The following is a 19,849-nucleotide window of genomic DNA, read 5'->3' as shown; positions in this document are numbered from 1 at the left end:
CCACTCCATGGTAACCAGTCAATCTACATGTCAGACAGCAGAGCAGACCTACAACAGTCAAACTGACAGAGACTCTGGGGGTCTCCGTGCTTAGCTCCAAATCGGGGGGCGCAAAGTGGCAAGAGGGAGGAACTTAGGGGTGATATTTTGCATACAAACTGGACAACAGGCCCCCTAGTTGTTTCCATTCTCTGCATTTTAGCTTAAGGCACCCAGGGAGTGGCTCTAAACCCCCTTTCATGTGCTGTTATCCCTCCAAAGCCTGTGGAATTTTGTTGTCAAACACAAAAAATGTTTTTAAGAAAAGATTCAACCATGTAGGTGAAAAGGCAATAGTTGCCCTTTGGAGGTGTACTAGATTCATGTATAAAGATATGGTGAGAAAAGGTCTGAACTGAGTAGATGTGAAAGCAAGAATATCAAGTTTTTAAACAAACTTTCTGGAGAGTGAAGACAAACCCATGTCTTTAAGAATGAGGTAGAAATCAAATTCAAGTATTATGATAAAAAAAAAAAAAAGGGTGAGAAAAGATAATCTAAAACATGCCGTATTTTCCTTTGAAATATTCTACACAGACGCCATTCAAGTAAAACCTCGTCTGTGTTTGTGCAGACAGATGGTTTACATGTTGGGCAGACGGAGTCGATAAAAGGAGGATTCTCCCATGACTTGCTGATAGAACTTGTTTAAATTGGGATCACGAGCCCTCAATCCGAAAGCGCTGACTCTAAAGTCAATACAAAACATTTGATTAGTGTTAATGATGTGATGTAACAAACAGGAAGAGGAGGAGAGCAACTGAAGAGGTCCAACACAGGGAGGAAAGATTATTTCCAATTTCTACTGTAAGGTCTTTTGTAATTATTAAAGGTTTCTTTTTAAACACAAATAGTTGATTAAATACAAATATCTGGAACAGTTAGGCTGCTGTACTTATTTGGAGCATTTTAATTCTCAGCAGTTTTAAGCAGGTTATGAAACAGACTAGATCAATATGGAGGCCTCTTTATTTATTAGTAAAGCATATGAGACCATCAGGATAATAGTTGGTGACAGCATTGTGAAGCAGTCTTTTTCCCCACATTTACCTCAACAAAGATTGATGATTGATAATTTTGACTTGGCAGGGTGAGATATTTTGAGGGGGGGGGGGGGCATTCAAACATGTACCAGACAAAATCAGCAAAGAGATAAGAGATGCCGCTTTGTCCACGGGGGGGGGGCGCCAACATAACAAAACCAAAAGTCGCTCACAGGTGCTTCAAGAGTCTCCATCGTTTAGAACTTCGGTTTGTGTCGATTTCGACAGCCCCCTTGTGGAAAGACAATTATGTGGGGGTTTTTTTTCAATTAGGATCCAAATATAAAGATTGCTTCAAAAATGCAAAATAATGCAGCAATTTGTTATCAAAGTCCTCGTACAGATTCATTAAAATAATTAAAAACAATAAAAAGTGATTAAATGATCAGATAATGATATGGCAAAGTAGTCACAAAGAATTAGAACGTTTTTATTATTTTTTCAGATTAAGAAAAAAAATATACAGAAAAAAAAAAAAAAATCAGGAAAGATTTCAACAGGACCAACAGCTTCACTTGAAATTCACATTCATCTCAAGTTCTGAGTCAATTGCAGCCTGCAATTAAGAAAACAAATGAGTTTTTAATAAGAAAGGGAGCAACTGAAGTTCATCACATCCTCTTGTCTTTGTGTGTGTGTGTGTGTGTGTGTGTATGTGTGTGTGTGTGTGTGTGTGTGTGTGTGTGTAAATATATGTTGGTTGTTGTTTGGTCCTGTGTGTCTGCTCTAGTGGGAATAGGTGCGTGTGTTGTATAGGATGCTGCAGGGTCCTTTTATAATATAGAAATATATATAAATGTGTTTTGTATTTTAGATTTGCTTCTGAATTTATTGGTTCTTTTTTTTTTTTACGTGATCGTTTGTATATTTTTGTCTTCTATAAAGCATATTGAGTTTACCTTTGTATGAAATGTGCTATACAGATAAAATGCAATTGAATCTATCATTGAACAAGACATCTCAATACTCACCAATTCTCTTTTTGCTTCCTCTATTTTCACTTGAGCAAGAGAGGGGCTCTGTGATGGTTTGGAAGATAATTAAATTAGTAATAATCAATTTAGCTAAAAACACAAACAGAAACTTGAAGATGTTCAGTAGATACGTTAAATATAAAAATGACACAAAAACAAGGGATGTGAGAGTGAGTTAATAAAATCACTAAAAACAAACATACCGGGCTTAAGTCCATATAAGGCTCCAGTTTCTTTTGCAAAGGGATTACTTCCTGTTTCAGCGCAGTGACTTCCTACAGGGAGCAAAATGAGACGACACATTTCAGACCCTGAAAGGAAAAGTTTTAGGTTTTCATTGGAGTCGCATGTGTAACAGCTGAAGTTACCTCTGAGAGCTGCACAATAGCCTGGTGTGTGAGGGACTTGTCCATGTTCCTGGATTGAAGTTGAGCCTGCAGGAAAGATTTTTTAAAAAGAGTGAAACATCAGAAGAGACCAGCATGACAGAGCTCAGTCCTGCTCCTGACAATAATATAGAGGGCGTTAACTGTTGGCCCTGTCTGCAGCTTCAGCTCTGTGCCCTTCACCTAAGGCAGCAACATGATGCCCGGCGTTGCCCGCACAAGGTCAAACTACACTTTGTCTTTATTAAAGCTCCTCTGAGGAAACAGACTACACTTAATACTGATAGTTCTTTAAGCAAACTAGCCCATCAGTGACCAGATTTATTATTTCTATATAGTTATGATTGTCTGTAATCACCGCCACCAAGAAAAGAAAAAAAAAGGACTTTATATTGTTCTCAGTTAAGATTGATGCTGAGTAATATGCTTCACTGTTAAATGAAGGTAGGATCAGAAAAAGTACTTATGCATTTGCAGGCCAACATCAGCAAAGAGAGAAACCTTTCCATTTTATCCACAGATTTCACCAAAATAAATACAAAAAAGTTCCTCGCAGTAGCTTTAACTAATTACAACTGTTGAGTACTTTATAGTTTTACTCCTATTAAGAGATATTTATTTCCCAACAAAAAAAGGGCAATAAAAAATAGCACTCAGAGCATCGATGGCCTAGCAGTTAGGTACCTATGTAAGGAGGCTATAGTCCTCCAAGCGGGTGACCTGGGTTCAAGTCTGACGACCTGTTGCTCCATTCCAGCACGTCACTCCCCACTCTCTCTCCCCAATGTCCCACTCTATCCACTATACTTTCCAGATCAATGCATAAAAAAAATAAAATTAAAATTAAAAAAAGATATTACTCTTAAATTATTTAGGCATTATCACCTTAATTCATAACTTCATTTACACATTACAGCTGATACAGACACATGTTTAACTTCACAATGTACCTCTGCCCTCTCCCGTCTGTGGCTAAGCTCTTTAGCCTTTGCTGCGACAAAGTCCATGTTGAGGAGTCTCTCCTCTGCTTTGGCGCTCTCCACTGCCTGAGATTTGACCGTTTTGTTGATATCTCTGAAAATGATTAAAAAAAACAAAAACAAAACACTTGTTAGAAATAAAATGTGATGTATGCGTCGGTCAATGAAATAGTTGTTACAACATGCTAGTTTCATCAATGCCCTTACTCTTGTAAGTTGCTCCGCAGCACCAGAGTAGCACCAAGTCTCTTCCTGAGGGCGTTGAGTTCTCGCTCAAGTCTTCTGTTTGACTTCTCGGCTTCCAGAAGTTCGTTGGTGTGGTTGTTCACTGCTGGCATAAAGCTAGACAAAACAGATTGATAAAGGAAACTGGTGACAAGAAAGAATTTAAATAGTTAGAGAAATCAGACTTCAACTGTGCATGACAGTATACCTGCCCAGTGATGTGTCTCTGACTCCAAGCACCATGGCAGTATCCACTAAAGCAGACACGTAGTCAGACGTGGACTTTGACAAGCTTCCACAGGACAGACCAACGCCTTGTAGAAGAACATCCCGGACATGAGCATCTACATAGAACATAGAAAGTTGAGTCCTGTGAAAATGCTTTACGACACAATACTGTTTTACACTTTACTAATCTGCATTCAGTAAGTGACTGATGAATGTGTATTAGTCATTTGAGTGTTTATTGCATGGCCTTGCGGAACAGTCTTTACATTTCACTGCACATCTGTATGAAGATGTGACAAATACAAATTTTGAATCTTGAATCTTGAATGAAGACACTACCAAATGTGCCTTTTAAAAGTTTCACGATGTAGGTCTTATTTTCTGCCCTCATTCCACAAAATATAACCTTATATTTAAAATATGGACAGTTAAAATCTGTGTATGTCACATTTGTATGTACCCAGATCTGAACACTTAAAGCCCATGTGAGGAGTTCCTAATCGATTATGAAACAGAAAAAGCAAATGGTCACAATGAGTGATACATTTGATTGTTCAAAGAAAGCAGTCAGAAAACACCAATGAACTGTACTGCCCTACAAAGGCAAAAGGCATTAACTCCAATTTTTTCAAAAATGAGTTTTTGTCATTTTTGGAACTTTACAGATGTGCTTCATCATGTGGATAAATATCTTGAGTCAATTGTGTTGTTGTTTTTTTGAGAAAATAGCAGGTTGTATTTGCCTTAACTTCCAAAAGCTCTCGAGAAACTAAGACAGAGTCCAGTAATTTCACTCATCAGGGTCTTTGTCTTTGTACTGCAGCATTCAGGAATACTCAAACTGAGTTAAGGTCTTCTGCCTTTGTTTTACTGCGGATCAAAGTGAAGTTACTGTTTCACTGCAGTGGAGTTAAGGTGTTATGCCTTTGTTTTAATATCTGTCATCAAGCACTTAATTGTGCCATGGTCACTAGATTTCATGTATATGTTATCATCATTATTATCATATACTGATTTAATATAGTGATCAGCAACCAAGGGAGCTAACAAATGGAAGTTACTGCCTTTTGCCTTGGCATGACCCTTTATTATTGAACAGGCAATGCAAAGGCAGAGTACCTTAACTTCCAAATAAGGGTCAAAGGTCATGTTTGAGCTAAAGATGTTTTATGAACATTAATAACCTCATTAAAAAAAATCAAGTATGCACAGACTTCAGGTTGCTTACAATGATTGTTTTAGGATCTTACTTAAAAAGGCCAAGGTGGAGTAGTGCAAGTGAGATATTTGTGAATGCAGGAGTTAACACCTTACAAGCTTTATTGAGGAACCTTATGTACAGATTTATCGGTCGCTTGAATGACTCAAAGAATGTAATTATAATGCTGCTGTCGAACCCAAGTTATAGTGCAGTACGCTACCAGTCATACCTTTGGAGACATTGGTGTAAGTGCCTTTTATAAGAGGCGGGAATGTTTTTCCATTTGAACATTAATAACCTCATTAAAAAAGACAAAGAATTTCCACATTTCCAATATTCTGCCTGCAACTCATTTGGCTGGACAACAAAAAGACTTTAAAGTCATTTTTCTTAGTTCGACACTCTGGTGAGTTCAGGTCTTTTTGCCTTTGTAGGGCAGTGTAGTAATCATTCAAAATATATTACTGTATTATTTTTTTTTTTAATTGTAGCCTGCTTAGATTATTGACCCATTACATTACATCTACAGCTACATCTACATCTACATTACATTAAATTACATTAAATCTACATTACATCTACATTACATTACATCTACATTACATTAAATTACATTAAATCTACATTACATTTACATTACATTTACATTACATTAAATTACATTAAATCTACATTACATTACATCTACATTACATTACATCTACATTACATCTACATTACATCTACTCTACATCTACATTACATCTACATTACATTACATCTACATTACATCTACTCTACATCTACATTACATCTACATCTACATTAAATCTACATTACATCTACATTACATCTACATTACATTACATCTACATTACATCTACATTACATCTACATTACATTACATCTACATTACATCTACATTACATTACATCTACATTACATCTACTCTTACCGTCAGCCTGATACTCAGCTGTTTTCTGTTTGAGGTCTTCAATGAGGAGAGCTGTGTCACTGCACCGGGCTTCACTGGACTGTGCCAGCTGGTACAGTATGTCCACTGTTCTGGTGTTTACCTCAAAGTGAGGCACTGGCTGATCTCCAAACACTGAGCTGAGCCAGCTGTTCACCTGAAGAGAGACATTAACAACCAGTTGAAATAAAGTCAGCGGCAGTCGTTTCATAACATTATTAAACATAAATGAACATTACCTTGTTGATCTTTTCACACATGGCGAACAGAAAGACGGAGAATACCACCACAACAACAAGTCACTTAAAAACGTCCAGGGGGCTACAACAAACTACAGGTTTTGTTTCCTAGTTTGGCGCCTTCAAAATGAATCGATTGACTTCCGGGTTACTAGCCACTTAAAAAGACGGAGCCCATTGTAAATTAGTAATATTTTGTAATAACGAGGATTTTTAATTTTAAAGTGAAACATAATGTGACAAAAAAAAAAACTTGTGACCATTTGAATTATATAAAAATGGGGTGAAGGTGGGTGACGTAAATACCAAAACGTTCAGCGCCTGTGTGGTGAGAAAGTATTTCCAGTTCACGTCGGCTTTAAGCTCCCAAAGATGGTAATCAGATCAAGATAGTTCTCCTCTCGTTTAACAGAAAATGCTCAAAGAAGAAAGTTTTCTCTAACTAATTTTTCATTTATTTATATTTTTGTTTGTTTTTTCGGTACTCCCCACTAAATTCCGCACTTTAATGCATTAAGCTGCCAGGAACACATTTCACACCTTTCTAACACACTACCTGAACATAAAAATCATCATGACTCTCATCTCATTTAAATGTATTTAGTCTGTATTGTCGCTCTGTATCTTTGCTTATGTTTTGCTATTTTGTATCTATTTTTTTTTGTCTTTGTTTGTTTGTTCTCGCTTTAGTTGTCATGTCTATGTCATGTCTATATATTCTTGTTTCATTTTGTTCACCTTATCACCAATAAAAAATAAATTTAAAAAAAGAAAAGAAAGTCTGAAACTCTTTCAGTTGTGAAAACACAACTAAATAAATGAAGGGATAATCAGATGCTTTTCTGATAAAATGTAAATTTAGCATTGATTTTATTTGACACAGCAGAGAAACAGAAAACATTTGCTCATTCTTGCAAGAGCTTTATATCTTATCTATCGATGGTAAATAAAAAATAACATGAATGCATACTCCTTAGACGTCTCACTTTACTGATCAAAAGCAATCCCATTTAATTAATTAAACCCACTTTTAACACATTTCCCCTGTCAGCAGGGTAGAATAAATCATTTTCATTAATAGACATTGGGTTTTTGTGTCCTCTGCATACATTTGTTGGTATGAATGATATGACAATAAAGTCAGTGGTTATAATTGTTCAAATTAGGTTCTGGAGTTCACTGTGTTGGCCAATTTAAATAACACATATGATAAGAGATTTTCGCAAAAATATGTTTGGTTTTCTGAGATTAGTGTTTAACCAGTCTATGGTTTTAACAAAAGAATATCCACACACTGGTTTCTAACACATTTGGTTCAGCATTTAACAATAAATATAATTTAGACTTAGTTCTCGGTGGTTTGCTAACATGCTTAACAATACATTTATGAAACTATATTACTATCAGATTTAACCATAGAATGTAAATTTAACATCTGTGGTACACACATAATAATAATAATAATAATAATAATAATAATAATAATAACCTTATTTATATAGCACCTTTGCTATAGCACAAGTGCTTTGACAAACAGCAAAAACAAGAACAAAGCAAACTAAACCAAACACAGAAGAACAACAGTAAGAATATAACAGACGCAAAATACTAAAAATAATTAAATACAATTCAACAGAAAAGAACCCAAAGTGCACGATACCCAACAGACATATATAACCCGACCATCACAAGAACCATTATAAGAACACATATAATACAAATAATTAAAAACATCCTTCAGTACACACAAAATATTATCAAACATGCAGACACACGCATTCGCTCCCATCCCCTTATAACATTTACCAAAAAAAAAAAAAAAGTTGTATCTAAGATTTTCTCTAATAAACGAAAGCGGAAGTAAGCAGCATTTGAATCTTGGGTCGTCTGAATACTTCAAATGTCTACGTCACTGTCAACCACCCGCGTAGGTTTGAAACTTCTTGTTTTGAAAAGCTAAACATGGCGGCGAGAGAAACCCCCATGAAACATCGACACAAGAATGTAAATGCAACATTTGAAACGTCCAGTATAGACTCGACCGCCGTCGAAGAGAAATTGTTTGGCCATGTGGAGGAGGACGAGGACGTTGACGACGGACCCATGGTGTTCATCTGCGGGAAGTGCAAGCTGCCTGTTGGGGATTCACTGTCCTGGGATGGAAGTGAGGACGGTCAAAACCAGATAAGACTGAAGCGTAAGTCCGGGTTTTAAATTGTCAACTTCTCCTGAACTATTCAGAGTTAAGATTTACATTTACATGGTATCCGTAATGTATCTCTGTTTCTGTATTCAGCAAGGAAAAAAACCCAAAAAGGGTTATTAAAATGATGCATTTAAATGCTCTTGAAAAAGTTGGGAATTCACAGCGTTTGAAGTTTACTCATATTCAATCCTGCTGACATGTTTGTGTTGTTTTGTCTTTAGGGGTCACCGACAACGTCATAGTTGGAAAGGACAATCGCCTGCTTGAAGTTGGCAAACGATCTGCCTGGTATGGATGGTCTGTGTCAAGTAGATCATGAAGTGTACGATTTGTGTTCTCAAGAAAAAGTACCATTACAATAATGTTGAATACTTCTGATACAGTAATATCAGTCAGATTTACTCACAGTAATTTAAATTAAATGCTGCAGTAGTGCCCCAACCAGAGATATTATAATGTATATAATAGTATAATATCATTAAAACTCATGTTTGAACTTAAAAGCAAGTGTTAATATTAAAGGTAAAATTGTATTCCAGGACATCACTTTGAAAACTGTAACCATTATAGCCCTGCCCCAATCACCTGTGCTTCATGTGACCAAATGATTACACTACATTTGTCGTCCCTAATTTTTCTTCAACATAACAAATTAACCGAGAGTCTCCATCAAAACTATGATAAACTCACATTTTCCTCCCTTTATATATGTTAATGGAGTAAGCAAAATATTATTATTACATTTTTATGCTATTTACTCCAGTACCCCACAAACATCCACTACAACTTTAATAATAAATATGAAGAATAATTTCCACCTGACCATGTCAACAAAAACTAAAAAGGTTTAAGCTTAGTAAAAGTAGAATTTATTGTAGAGCTGTTTGATTGTATTTGGTGGTCTCGATGTTGTGGTTGGTCACTGTATATTTTTAGTTAGCCATTACTGCTACTTTAGAGTTTAGATAGAAGTGTCAGATGTGTTGTTTTGAATGAAAATGCTCCTGTCATTTTTGTATATGTACTTATATAAAACATGTTCACTGCCTGAACGTTTTTTCTACATTTCTTTCCTCCACAGTCTAGTTGTTGATCTTGTCTGTCGAGGCTGCCGCTCTGTGCTTGGCATGGTTTATTCATCAACGCCGAAGAACATGGACCACAAGAGATTCACATTCTGTCTCAATGTAGCGGACATCGACAGGTGTGTTTACAGCTACTGATTACTAGAAGAAATGTTTTTGCTTTACATTTCTGCTCTTTTCTGAAGGAAGTGTGCTCATAAAAAGACGACTGTATTATGGAAGAAATGTTGGACACCTAAAAAAATGTGTTTGACACAATACATCTCATGCATGTGCTCATTCACTCGAAGCAGCTCTGTGGATTACATGAGAAATTTCCTACACTAACATGTTCCCCTTTTTATTGAAATAAGATTTACTGTATTTTGTCCCAAAACACAAAAACATACGCCCACATTTATAAAGATATATTCTTAAAAATGTAGGGTAAAGTACATCAGCATGATGCAAAATAATAACCCTACAGAAAGGGCATGTGGTTTAAAACTGAGAACAGCATTTCATTGACACACCATGGATTGTGTCTTTCAGAGAGTCTAAATGTGCTTTACCCATGTAGTGTTCACGGTTTGCAATTTATATTGAATTGTATTAGTTGCACAGCAGGTGTTCATTTGGATTCCCCGTCTGTAACGCTACAACTTTACAGAATTAGACAAATATTCGGGCTATTACATTTTAGCATCAGATCCATAACAATAACTCGTCTCCAGCAGTTAGTGCTTTAGTTCCAAGATCCAACACAAGTCAGGATCGCATCACCAGATCACTCTCACAAGCATTAATCCCAGTGCCGGCTTAAAACATCAGCTATGGTCAGAGATCGTTTTTTTTCACATGAACACTAAAATCTGGAATGGGATCCCATATCATATGAGGACAAACAACCTCAGTTATGCACTTCTAGTAGACTTTCACATGCCAACTGATGGATGGATGGATAAACTTGCAATCACTGATTTAACTGGTCTGTTCATTTCAGTTGTGCCCCCCCCCCCCCCCCCCCCTTCTGTTCTGTTTGTTGTTTTTGTATTTCTGTTGTGTTGTGTTGCTGTTGTCTGATACCCCGTTAATCTTATGTGTTGATACTTTAAATATTTTCCTGTATAATAATAATAATACAAATAATAATAAATGAATTGAAATTAAATCTACTTTTAACATCCTAATACCTTACTGTGATTTCTCCTTTCAGTTATGTGCTTGGCTCTGCAAGCCAGATGTTGGCAGCAGAGGGCCCCAAAGAGCAACTGGTATCACTGGAGTACAGAGGCATTGTTGAACAACAACTGACAGAGGTAATTTATTGCTGCTGCTTTTCTTTGTCTGTTTGTTCCTCATAGTATATTACTTTAAGATTAAATTCTGGCTTCCTGTGACCAGAATTTATTCTAGTCACAGTTCTACGGCTCATTAGTGTACCCATGACTGTATCTCAAGATTAAGGTAAAGTTAAGTCCTTACATTTTCAAGGTGTAGAAACAATTCATAGAAAACATCCCCAGCTGTAGCAGGAGAGAGTATTCTGTGTGACGCATTGTCTCACTCACAGTGCTCTCACATTGCTTTGGGAGCAGCTCTCTCATTGATTACCAATGCACAGGTTGTTCTTGTGATGACATCAGCTCAGTGCTGGGAAGCCCTCTCTCCTGTGACGGTCAGACGTTTGTATCAGACATTACCTCATCTCTCCATGTCATACACTGCAAGGTTATTTATTTTTCATTTCATTTCAGGTTAGAATAAAACGCAGAAGTTTCTCTTCTTTCAGTTTCAGTTTAAACATTTAAAGAAATTCATTGTTTTCTGTTTTACATCTAAGAATTCTCCTCTTGTTTTTCACATTAACTAACACATTAATTATTATTTATAAAAACAAAGAAAATTTAATACATTTTTAATGAATTCCTGCAAAACTGTAGGGATGCTTAAAGTTCTTCTTAATCACCCTTTGTTTAAAAATCCATAACATTTCCAGGTTGGCCAGTAGGTGGTGATAGTGTGCAGGAGCACACTCTTGCACCAAGGACAATAGATGTGACGGGAGCATGTTGAGGAATCTTTGTGAGAGAAAAACATGTTTTGATGATAAAGTGTCTTTGTGACTATAGCTGGATGTATGTTTGGCCTTTACTTTTATTTGGCAGTGATTTGTGAATCTCCTGCAGACGACAATTGATCCATTGTACAATGAGATGTTTGGTATGCAACAATATATTTCAGAAGTACACAGCTGTTAAAACAAAGGAGAAAAACAAGATATGCACGTGAGCAACAGAACATTAAGTGCGCTATCAGGTCATTATGGCGATTTCATATCAGTGTTTGAGTTAGTTTGTACCATGTCATTATTATATGACTTGGAAACTGTCCAAGTGACAGACAGACAAAACATACAGACAGGTTGTTATCTTTACTCCTCCACCTCTCTACAATGTCCCACTAAAACAAATACCTTTCAACTTCAATCAACTTGAATCAACTTTTCAGTTCATCTCAGACCCTCAAGCTCACCTTTCTACTCTAATAAAGTTCCCACATGTGTCTGTCAAACAAAGGGTGTGTTAGAGCAATGTATCAATGTAACAAATAGGCTTCCCTCTCATTGGTTGATATGTAGGTTAATAATTAAATCAACCTCAACACTGGCATTGTTTAAGCTCTGTTTTGAAGAATAATCTGATATAAGCTGCACGCTAATATTTTAAAATTTGACTGGTGGTCTCGTTCATGGTTGATCATTGGCATATTGTAACAAGATTACAAAAACTGATCACTAGGTCAAATTTTAAAATCAGTGTTTTCTTTATTACATGTCTGTTTGCTTGAATCACTGTCGCGCCTGATTTAACTTCTTTGCATCAGCTTTGTGTTTGACTCTGAGCCCAAAGCTTACACTGTCAATTTCCCCCCGCAAAATCAGGGCTCGCCAGCAACAGTGGCCACTTGCCAGGTTGCCATTGGAAACCATCTTGAGAAATTGGCAAACAATGAATTTCCTTTGGTTGCCATATGTTCCAAAGACTTAATGATATATAAAACAGTGATATCTGTCACTCCTGAGCTTTTACCTATTCTATGCATCTATTCATTTCACTGTCACAGGCTCATGTATATTTGAGTATATGTACCATTATTTACTCCAAATATAAGGCGAGTGAAAATGGCAACCACATTTTCAGTTCAGCAATCATATGCTAATGTCTGGTGACGATATGGCAGCCACTTTTAAACTTTATTGATAAGGCCTGAACACTTAATTGAGTTACCTTGAGGCTGTAAGTGTAAATATGTCAGAAAAAGTCAAACAGACACCAAAATACTTTTTTTTTCTTAGATGCAGATGACTTTCTTCCTGTCAGGTCCTGCTCAATGTTTCTGCCTGTAGAAAGGAGTTTTTTTCTTTCACCAATAGCCTGCCTTTAGTGGATTCAGCAGGGTCTCTGTTTATTACATTATAGAGAGAAATATCTAGACCTGTGTAAGTGTCGTGAGATAACTTTAATGGTAATATGACTGGATTTAGCAACAAGTATCAAAGCTCGTCATCGGACAGTTTCTGGTTTACATTGCAGTGCTTTGCTCAATTCAAACTTGTATACGATATGTGTTCACATTTGAGTAGTTTTGAATAGTTTTGCTGCATTGTTGATAAGTAGATGAATGAATCACTGAACAATAGAAATTGAATTAGAAACTATTTTGGTCCTTATTTTAGAAATGTTGTCCTCGGGTGAAGGATAGCGGCTCCCTGTTGAAATGATTAAGTGAAAATCTATGGCTATTAGGAATATACAAGGATGTTTCTTTGTTGTAGACAGTTTACAGACTTATTAAAGCTCCTGTGTGGAACTTTATGTTTGTGTTAATTTTGGTGACTCCCTGGGCACAGAGTAGTTTTTGTTGATTCTGTCCTGTACATGTGTTAGTTGTGTGTAATAACACAAATCTCAGGTGTTATTAAAAGAAAAACTATAAATAGAAACCGTTCAGGTTTAGAGGGTTTGTTTTGTTTTCCTCAAAAAAGGCATCAGTATTAAATTCAGTCAGTTTCATAACCACTAAAAACTCATCACAGGAGCTTTAATAATTGGAGAAATACTTGTTGATTCTGTTGTAATGAGACAAAAAGCTTGTGTTAAATAAGGAAAATTATTTTTTTTAATAGAAAGACACATATTCTTCAAAGTAAGGTATCCAAAAAGTTGTTTTTATGTGTGGTTCAAATTAGGGATCATCCCCTGTATAAATATTTCAAATGGTACTCAGCCCCACACTCGAGAGGTTTCTTTGTCCTCAGCTTTACTGGATCTGACGGAGGTGCTTGTCACCCTGCCGCCATAGTTAATGTATTCTGTCTGTCTGACCGACTGGCAGACACTTGTTTGGGTGTTTCATCCTGTACACTCACTGACCTGTCTCCCCCGCCCCTCCCACTCCCACTCCCACTCTCTCTCTCTCTGCCCCCTTCATACCCATCCATCCCTGACCACTGCCCCTCTGGGTTTCGTCATTCCCCCTCCCTTTTTCCAATTACCTCTACTCCTCCTTTCTTTCCTCCTTGCTGCATCCTGCTGCTCCCTTCATTTCCCACCTGTCCATTTTCCACTTCCCCTGTTCTTGCTCCTCCAATCCTCCCTTTCCATCCTCACTTTTGGCTCTATGTTATGCCCTTTCTGCACTTGCTGTTCATCTTCACATCCTCACGCTGACCTCCCCTCCCCTCCCTCTTAGATGAAAATGCTGGTGTTGTCCATGGCTCAGAGGCTGGAGGAGATCGAACTTGGCCTTCAGGATGGATGTGATGAGGCATGACAGTGATGGGATGTCAACTTGTCAGGGACGGTGCTTCGTCCAGGTGTCCAACAGGAGGGTTTAACGTCCTCGGCCTCACCTCTACCTTTACCCTAATTCTTCCTCGTCTGGGTTTCATCTCAGACACATTCTCTCAGTAACACGTTTTGTCCAATCCTACCTGCACGCACACTCATACACACACTCACAGCTTCCACTCCGCTTTGTCCTGATTACCGATGGTGAAACAAAGAGCGCCTGCACTTGTAATCAATCATGTTGTCAGCTCGGCTCCTGTGGCTCGTGGCGCCATCTTCTCTGTGTGTGTCGGTGCAGGGTGAATGTGGGCTATGAGCAGAATGTTTATTTGTGCGGGAATTCATCAGGAAGGCTGCAGACTCAGCACAATGCTGTATTGATCGGGGCACTCAAGGCCACACACACACACACACTCTATCACACACGCGCACACACACACACATTTACACCCGCATTGTTTCTTTGTTCACTTCCTCAAGCATGGAGCCTTGAGGGATTGATACATTTATGCCTTTCGTTGCCTTGTTGTGACCAAACGTGAGCGGCATTTCAACAATATGTAACAAAAAAAGAAACCACTCTTAAAATACTGTAATGCATCACAGTATTGCATCATAATTCATTGAGGTAGCCTGGTATCTGTTTTCAACAAATATTGGCAAACTTTTTTGAAAATTAGCAGATTATTTACATTTAAACATTTGAACTACAGTATCTTGTTTGTTTTTATCTTTATTTTGCGTCTTCGTTGTTGTAAAAGCTGTTTTTGTGTAATAAAGTTTCCACCTGATTGAAGGTTAAATAAATGAATTCAAAATGTGTCTGTGCTTTGTCAGCTTTAAACAAACCATTAAGCCACTTTAAACAGTCCGGATAATCTCTTTAAATGTTTTCTTCTTCTTTGACTTGGTGCTGTGAGACTGTTTGGGATCAGAAGCTGATCCGGGCTTTCTAATTACAAGTCTTTCTTGGATTTAGGAGGTAAAAAAGCAAGTTCAACATCTTTGCTGCTTTGGGGAGGGGTTGCTTATATATTAAGTGTTTATTTACCAACTGACCTCTAATGTGCCTAGCAACACTTTCTACCAAGGCGGGAAATCAGCTCCATGCTGTACCGCTTGCCCTCCCTCATCCACGAGGTTTCATCAGCCGCACACAGAACAACAACAGTTAGAAACGGCCAACCAGCACGCTGTATCCAAGGGCAGGTTGCGATGGCAACTGAGAGCACGTGCTATGCTGAGTGCCTGTTGCCATCTCGTCATCGTGTTCACCGCCAGAGGAACAGCCATCCAGCTCGCTGGCCGGCACGCCTGTCAACAGACGTTATCCCCCCCGCTCATGCTCAGACACACACGCGGGGGGAGGAGCCCTGAATGAACCCCCCACCCTAATCTCTGTGTGATGTTTTTCTCTCTGCTAACCCCACCCTTGCCCCTCTTTTTCTCCCTACCCCCTCCCTCTGCTGCCGTGAAGAAAAAAAAAATTTCAAAACAACAACAAACAAGCCGCATGGTTTATGTTTTTTCTGGTGTGGTCGTTGTTTGTGGGTGGTGATGTTTTTCTTCAGCCGGTCCTGGCTTAAGAATGGGATGCGTGCATAGATCCAGCACAGAGAGATGATGATGCAAGCAGGCTGGCTAGTCCCCTGTCCAGATGTGTGCTGTTGTTGCACCTTGTAACAGCCCCATTTTGGAGATTTAGTCCCTGTTTGTTTTTTGTTTTTTTTGTTCTGTTTTCCATTAGGAGTTTAAAGACTCAAAGGCTGATATCTGTGTGTGAAGTGAGAGTTTGGGAATGCCCTCTGAACACATTTGGCTGTTTTATATATAGACTTGGTGTTGCTTGATGCATTGCACCGCTGAGTGCAATTATTGCACCGGTTTCACCCCGTTCATCCCGTAAGTCTCAACCAATCACCAAGACCAACACAGGAACACAACCACACATTCACATCTCTCAGTACATCTACACACACACACACACACACACACACTCTCTCTACAAGCACTCAGGGACAAAGGATGAATAATGCAGAGGTAGTGTCTGAGTGAAAGTCGCCTCCCCTCTTTCCCTCCTTTTTCACCTTCCCCAAGCAATAAGGAAGCAATGTTGCCATGGAGGCAATGAAGCCTCGGCACACTATCAGCCAATTACAGCCTTCGCTGTGTGAAACATCGCACCAATGGCAGCCTGATCTGATGCTGCTGTTGCCACAGACACTGAAATGCTATTGGCTGAGCTCTGCTCTTTGATTGAATTTCTGATCTTGTTTTTGAGAGAAAAAATAACTCAAGGAGTGCCACCTGTGTGCCAACTTACAAAATATGTTTGTGTTGCTTTTTTTTTTTCTTCCATGGAATGAAAAGGCTTACTTTGAAAGGAGAGAAATGTTAGGAGTATAGGACACCTCAATCATGTACTAGTATTGGTTCTTTTGTGAGGTGAACAAGGAAAAAGGTGTTTTTATTTCTGTGATTTAACAATCCGGGATGTGAATTATCAGTTAAAATATTCTGGGGAAAACTATTATTAGCAGTTTCCTATCATCATATAAAGACTTTATTGAAATTATTTGTCGAAAGTCTGCCTTTCCCATTTTGGGCACCCCTGACAGAGGAACCACACCCCACTAGTAGCTCAGACTATGTTTATGACCATTTCCTGGTTTAACTCTTGATTCTCCACAGCACTCTCTGTTCTCCATGTCTCCATTTCACATTTCAGCACGGTTTAATCAAATATATTTTTATTCTTGTACACTTATTTAAAGCCCCTGTGAGGAGTTTGGGAGTGGTTATGAAAACACACTGAAATAAATACGGATGACTTTATATGTCCCCAGAAACAAACAAGACAATTATTTTTTTATTATCACTTTTAATTCATGTTACTGCTGCAGTGGGGTAGCTGTCAGGATAGACAGTAAACAGTACACTGAAGAAACTATTTTTTTTACAATGTCCACTAAATATTACAGTCAGATTCTGGGACTTTAAAAAAAAGCAGGATTAGATTTTTGACCGAAAAACACACACACAACTTATTTGCAGAAAAAGAAAAACTAAGAAATCAAATGTACCGCTTGTCCACAGGAGGCGCCCATATCAACAAACTGAAAGTTCAGAGGAAGAAAATAATTTCCAGACGTATTTATTAGATCATAACGAGTACAAATGATGAGTTCTCTTTATTTCTGTGTTAAAATGTGAAATGAAAAGTGTAAGTCAAATGTTTATTTGAAAAAAAAATTATGTGCGTTACAAAAAGTCACATACCTTCTTTTTTTTCTTCTTCTCCTTCCATGTTTGGTGTGTTTGACATATGCTTCATTAAAATCTTCTTTTTGACCTACACTCATTAAGACGGTCTGTTCTCATCTGTGTCATTGTTTTCACTCAGACTAGACGGTGGGTCATTTTTTTTTTAAACCCCTTCATCTAAGAGGTCACACTTCCCCAAATTAATCTCAGGAATCAGTGGGTGTAAGATGATCCGAGTGTCAAGAGCATTTGTGAAACCTAGCCCAGTATAGTTTTACTAACAGCAGCTCTGGGGCAAAAGCGTAAAACCTCTTATATTAGCTCAGCCTCCTTGTTGCATTAATCACCTTCATCAGTGTCTGTGGTCGAACTGGATCGCCGGCTAGTCGCAGACACATCTAACCCAAATCCCCTCAGAGTGCTCAAAGCCTCCTGCTTCATTAGAAACATCTGTTTATTTATCTCCCCCCATTTACATCTTTGTGTACGGTGGGGTCCGTCTAATTATCTCCTTCTCGTCCTCTGTGTGTGTGAGAGATGCTGAGGAAAGCACTGCTGGACTTTTGGGTAGTTGAACCAGGTTGCACATGTGTATGTGTATCTGCGCGGCCCCTGAAGTCTGTTACAGCAGCAGCAGGTTAATCGTCTGTTTTTCTCAGACACAAAGGCTCGCCCCGTTTACCAGTGACACCCTGGTGTGAGTGTGTGTGTGCGTATGTGATGAGATGTGTGCTGAAAACAGGATTAGTGTCATCAGGATCTAAGCCTGAACAGATTGACAGAAGTAACTCCCTACTGTCATTAAGTGGTCAGTTTGACCTCAAAATTATCAATGACTCGGATGACAAAACATGAGCTTTGTGTGGTCTGGGAAAAGGTGATGACGAGTTTGTGGGGAGCAGTTATGAATGCCATCACTCAGGTATCTGTTCTTGGTTACCACAAAGAGATTGGCTGTTTTAATATTCTCTCACTATTAGGGGGGAAAGCCTTAATTTCTCCAGAGTGTGACAAATGATAAGTTCCCTCTCTCAACTGACTGTTTGAATTTGTGTCAAGCTGTGTTGTTTGGAGTTAAGGACAGAAGACAATGATAATAACCTCAATATTAGACCCATTTCTAATTGTTAAGACATAGAACATCATCCATTATCGCCAAAAGTATTCCTGGAGAATTATAAAATGTTAACAGGTTTTATTGTTCAAAATCGTTTTTTGATATTAAAATTCCTCAATGATGATGATTATTGCGACCAAAATATTAACCCCTGCTGGGACTAAGGGGCGTCTGTGTGTTTGTCACAGACGCATCACTGTGTCTTGTCCTGTTTACGCACAGCTTAATGTGAATTAATCTGTTTGTCTAGGAAAATCATGTTTTTGTCTTTATCTTGTCAGCATGGATTTCATTCCTTAATGCTTTTCCAGAATACCAAATGTGTTGCTTTTCCTCCACATTCAGATCCTTTCAAGAAGCAGTCTCATGCTAAACTCACTTTTTCTATTTTATTTTATTATTTATAGTCAATTTGCTTCTTGTTACATTAATATTTTAATCTATAAACTGTGCAAACATGGTTTAAATATCCATCATATTTTTGCCAGCGGCCAAGTTCCCTTGTCAAGAGTATTTATCTGAAACCATGACATGGACGATTTAGATTCAAATTAAACTAAAATAAGTAAATATATATATTTTAAAAGGCTTGACAATTTGATTTTGATAATTATTCATTTTCTGTTCAATGGAAAACAGTTTCCAAATCTGGTATTCCCCAACTTTATCTCTCACATCACTGACTTGTTTTCAAAACGTCAACATCGCAAACGATCTCCACTCTGTGTAGTAAACATTTTGTGCGCACACCTTTCCCAGGTGTCACCAGAGGAACCACTGAACAGTACTGGAAATACCTGTACATGTGGGGTGGTGCACGGCGTCCTTTCCCTCAGCGTTGTATTTAAGCCGAAGTATTCATGTTTTTCTCCTTGGACCGCCCGGGGAGTCTGACTAACTGTTCGCATGTCGTTGATAAACAAAAGGCTCCGGCTCTAATGCATTACAGAGCCACTCTTGCCCCTCGGCTTTTAGCAGCTTAGCCACGCCGATTTAATCGGGCGGCCCTGTTTGTGTTGTCCTGCGTGTTGTTTGTCTCAGAGCTCTGGTGATCCCCCTTCTTTGTCTCGTCAAGCCA

The 19,849-nt window shown here is 38.2% G+C and overlaps 2 protein-coding genes and 1 long non-coding RNA gene across 4 annotated transcripts in view; 2 read left to right on the top strand and 1 right to left on the bottom strand.

Annotated features, from left to right (window-relative positions):
* Positions 1-1,498: 1,498 nt before the first annotated feature.
* Positions 1,499-6,354, bottom strand: haus1 (HAUS augmin-like complex, subunit 1). Its single transcript, XM_061054972.1, has 9 exons — positions 6,268-6,354; positions 6,011-6,185; positions 3,856-3,991; positions 3,630-3,764; positions 3,393-3,516; positions 2,425-2,490; positions 2,260-2,331; positions 2,054-2,101; positions 1,499-1,638 (listed from the first exon to the last, which is right to left on the bottom strand). Exons 1-9 carry the CDS (start codon positions 6,286-6,288, stop codon positions 1,594-1,596), a joined length of 822 nt encoding a protein of 273 aa, XP_060910955.1. The 5' UTR covers positions 6,289-6,354; the 3' UTR covers positions 1,499-1,593.
* Positions 5,382-19,849, top strand: part of LOC132987958 (uncharacterized) — a 28,699-nt gene continuing 14,231 nt past the window's right edge. The window contains exon 1 of the long non-coding RNA XR_009675764.1: positions 5,382-5,492. This is a non-coding gene — a long non-coding RNA (uncharacterized LOC132987958). The remainder of the gene's footprint in view (positions 5,493-19,849) is intronic.
* Positions 8,171-15,197, top strand: mis18a (MIS18 kinetochore protein A). Of its 2 annotated transcripts, none has more exons than XM_061054971.1 (5): positions 8,171-8,464; positions 8,695-8,761; positions 9,555-9,677; positions 10,754-10,856; positions 14,293-15,197. In XM_061054971.1, exons 1-5 carry the CDS (start codon positions 8,230-8,232, stop codon positions 14,371-14,373), a joined length of 609 nt encoding a protein of 202 aa, XP_060910954.1. In that variant the 5' UTR covers positions 8,171-8,229; the 3' UTR covers positions 14,374-15,197. The 2 variants fall into 2 exon arrangements, with proteins under 2 accessions (XP_060910954.1, XP_060910953.1); XM_061054970.1 differs by having other exon boundaries at positions 8,695-8,770.

Source organism: Labrus mixtus, chromosome 14 (assembly GCF_963584025.1).
Source record: "Labrus mixtus chromosome 14, fLabMix1.1, whole genome shotgun sequence".
NCBI classification, from domain to species: domain Eukaryota; kingdom Metazoa; phylum Chordata; class Actinopteri; order Labriformes; family Labridae; genus Labrus; species Labrus mixtus.
This window is presented reverse-complemented; position numbering and strand designations above follow the sequence as displayed.

Coding starts and splice junctions, on each gene's coding strand:
- haus1 (XM_061054972.1), bottom strand. CDS start 6,288: ATGTGTGAAAAGATCAACAAG. Junction 2,491..3,392: donor ACAGACGGGAGAGGGCAGAG/GTACATTGTGAA, acceptor TCTTTCCTGCAG/GCTCAACTTCAATCCAGGAA. Junction 1,639..2,053: donor AGGAAGCAAAAAGAGAATTG/GTGAGTATTGAG, acceptor TCTTAATTGCAG/GCTGCAATTGACTCAGAACT.
- mis18a (XM_061054970.1), top strand. CDS start 8,230: ATGGCGGCGAGAGAAACCCCCATGAAACATCGACACAAGAATGTAAAT. Junction 8,465..8,694: donor AAACCAGATAAGACTGAAGC/GTAAGTCCGGGT, acceptor TTTTGTCTTTAG/GGGTCACCGACAACGTCATA. Junction 8,771..9,554: donor CGATCTGCCTGGTATGGATG/GTCTGTGTCAAG, acceptor TTTCCTCCACAG/TCTAGTTGTTGATCTTGTCT.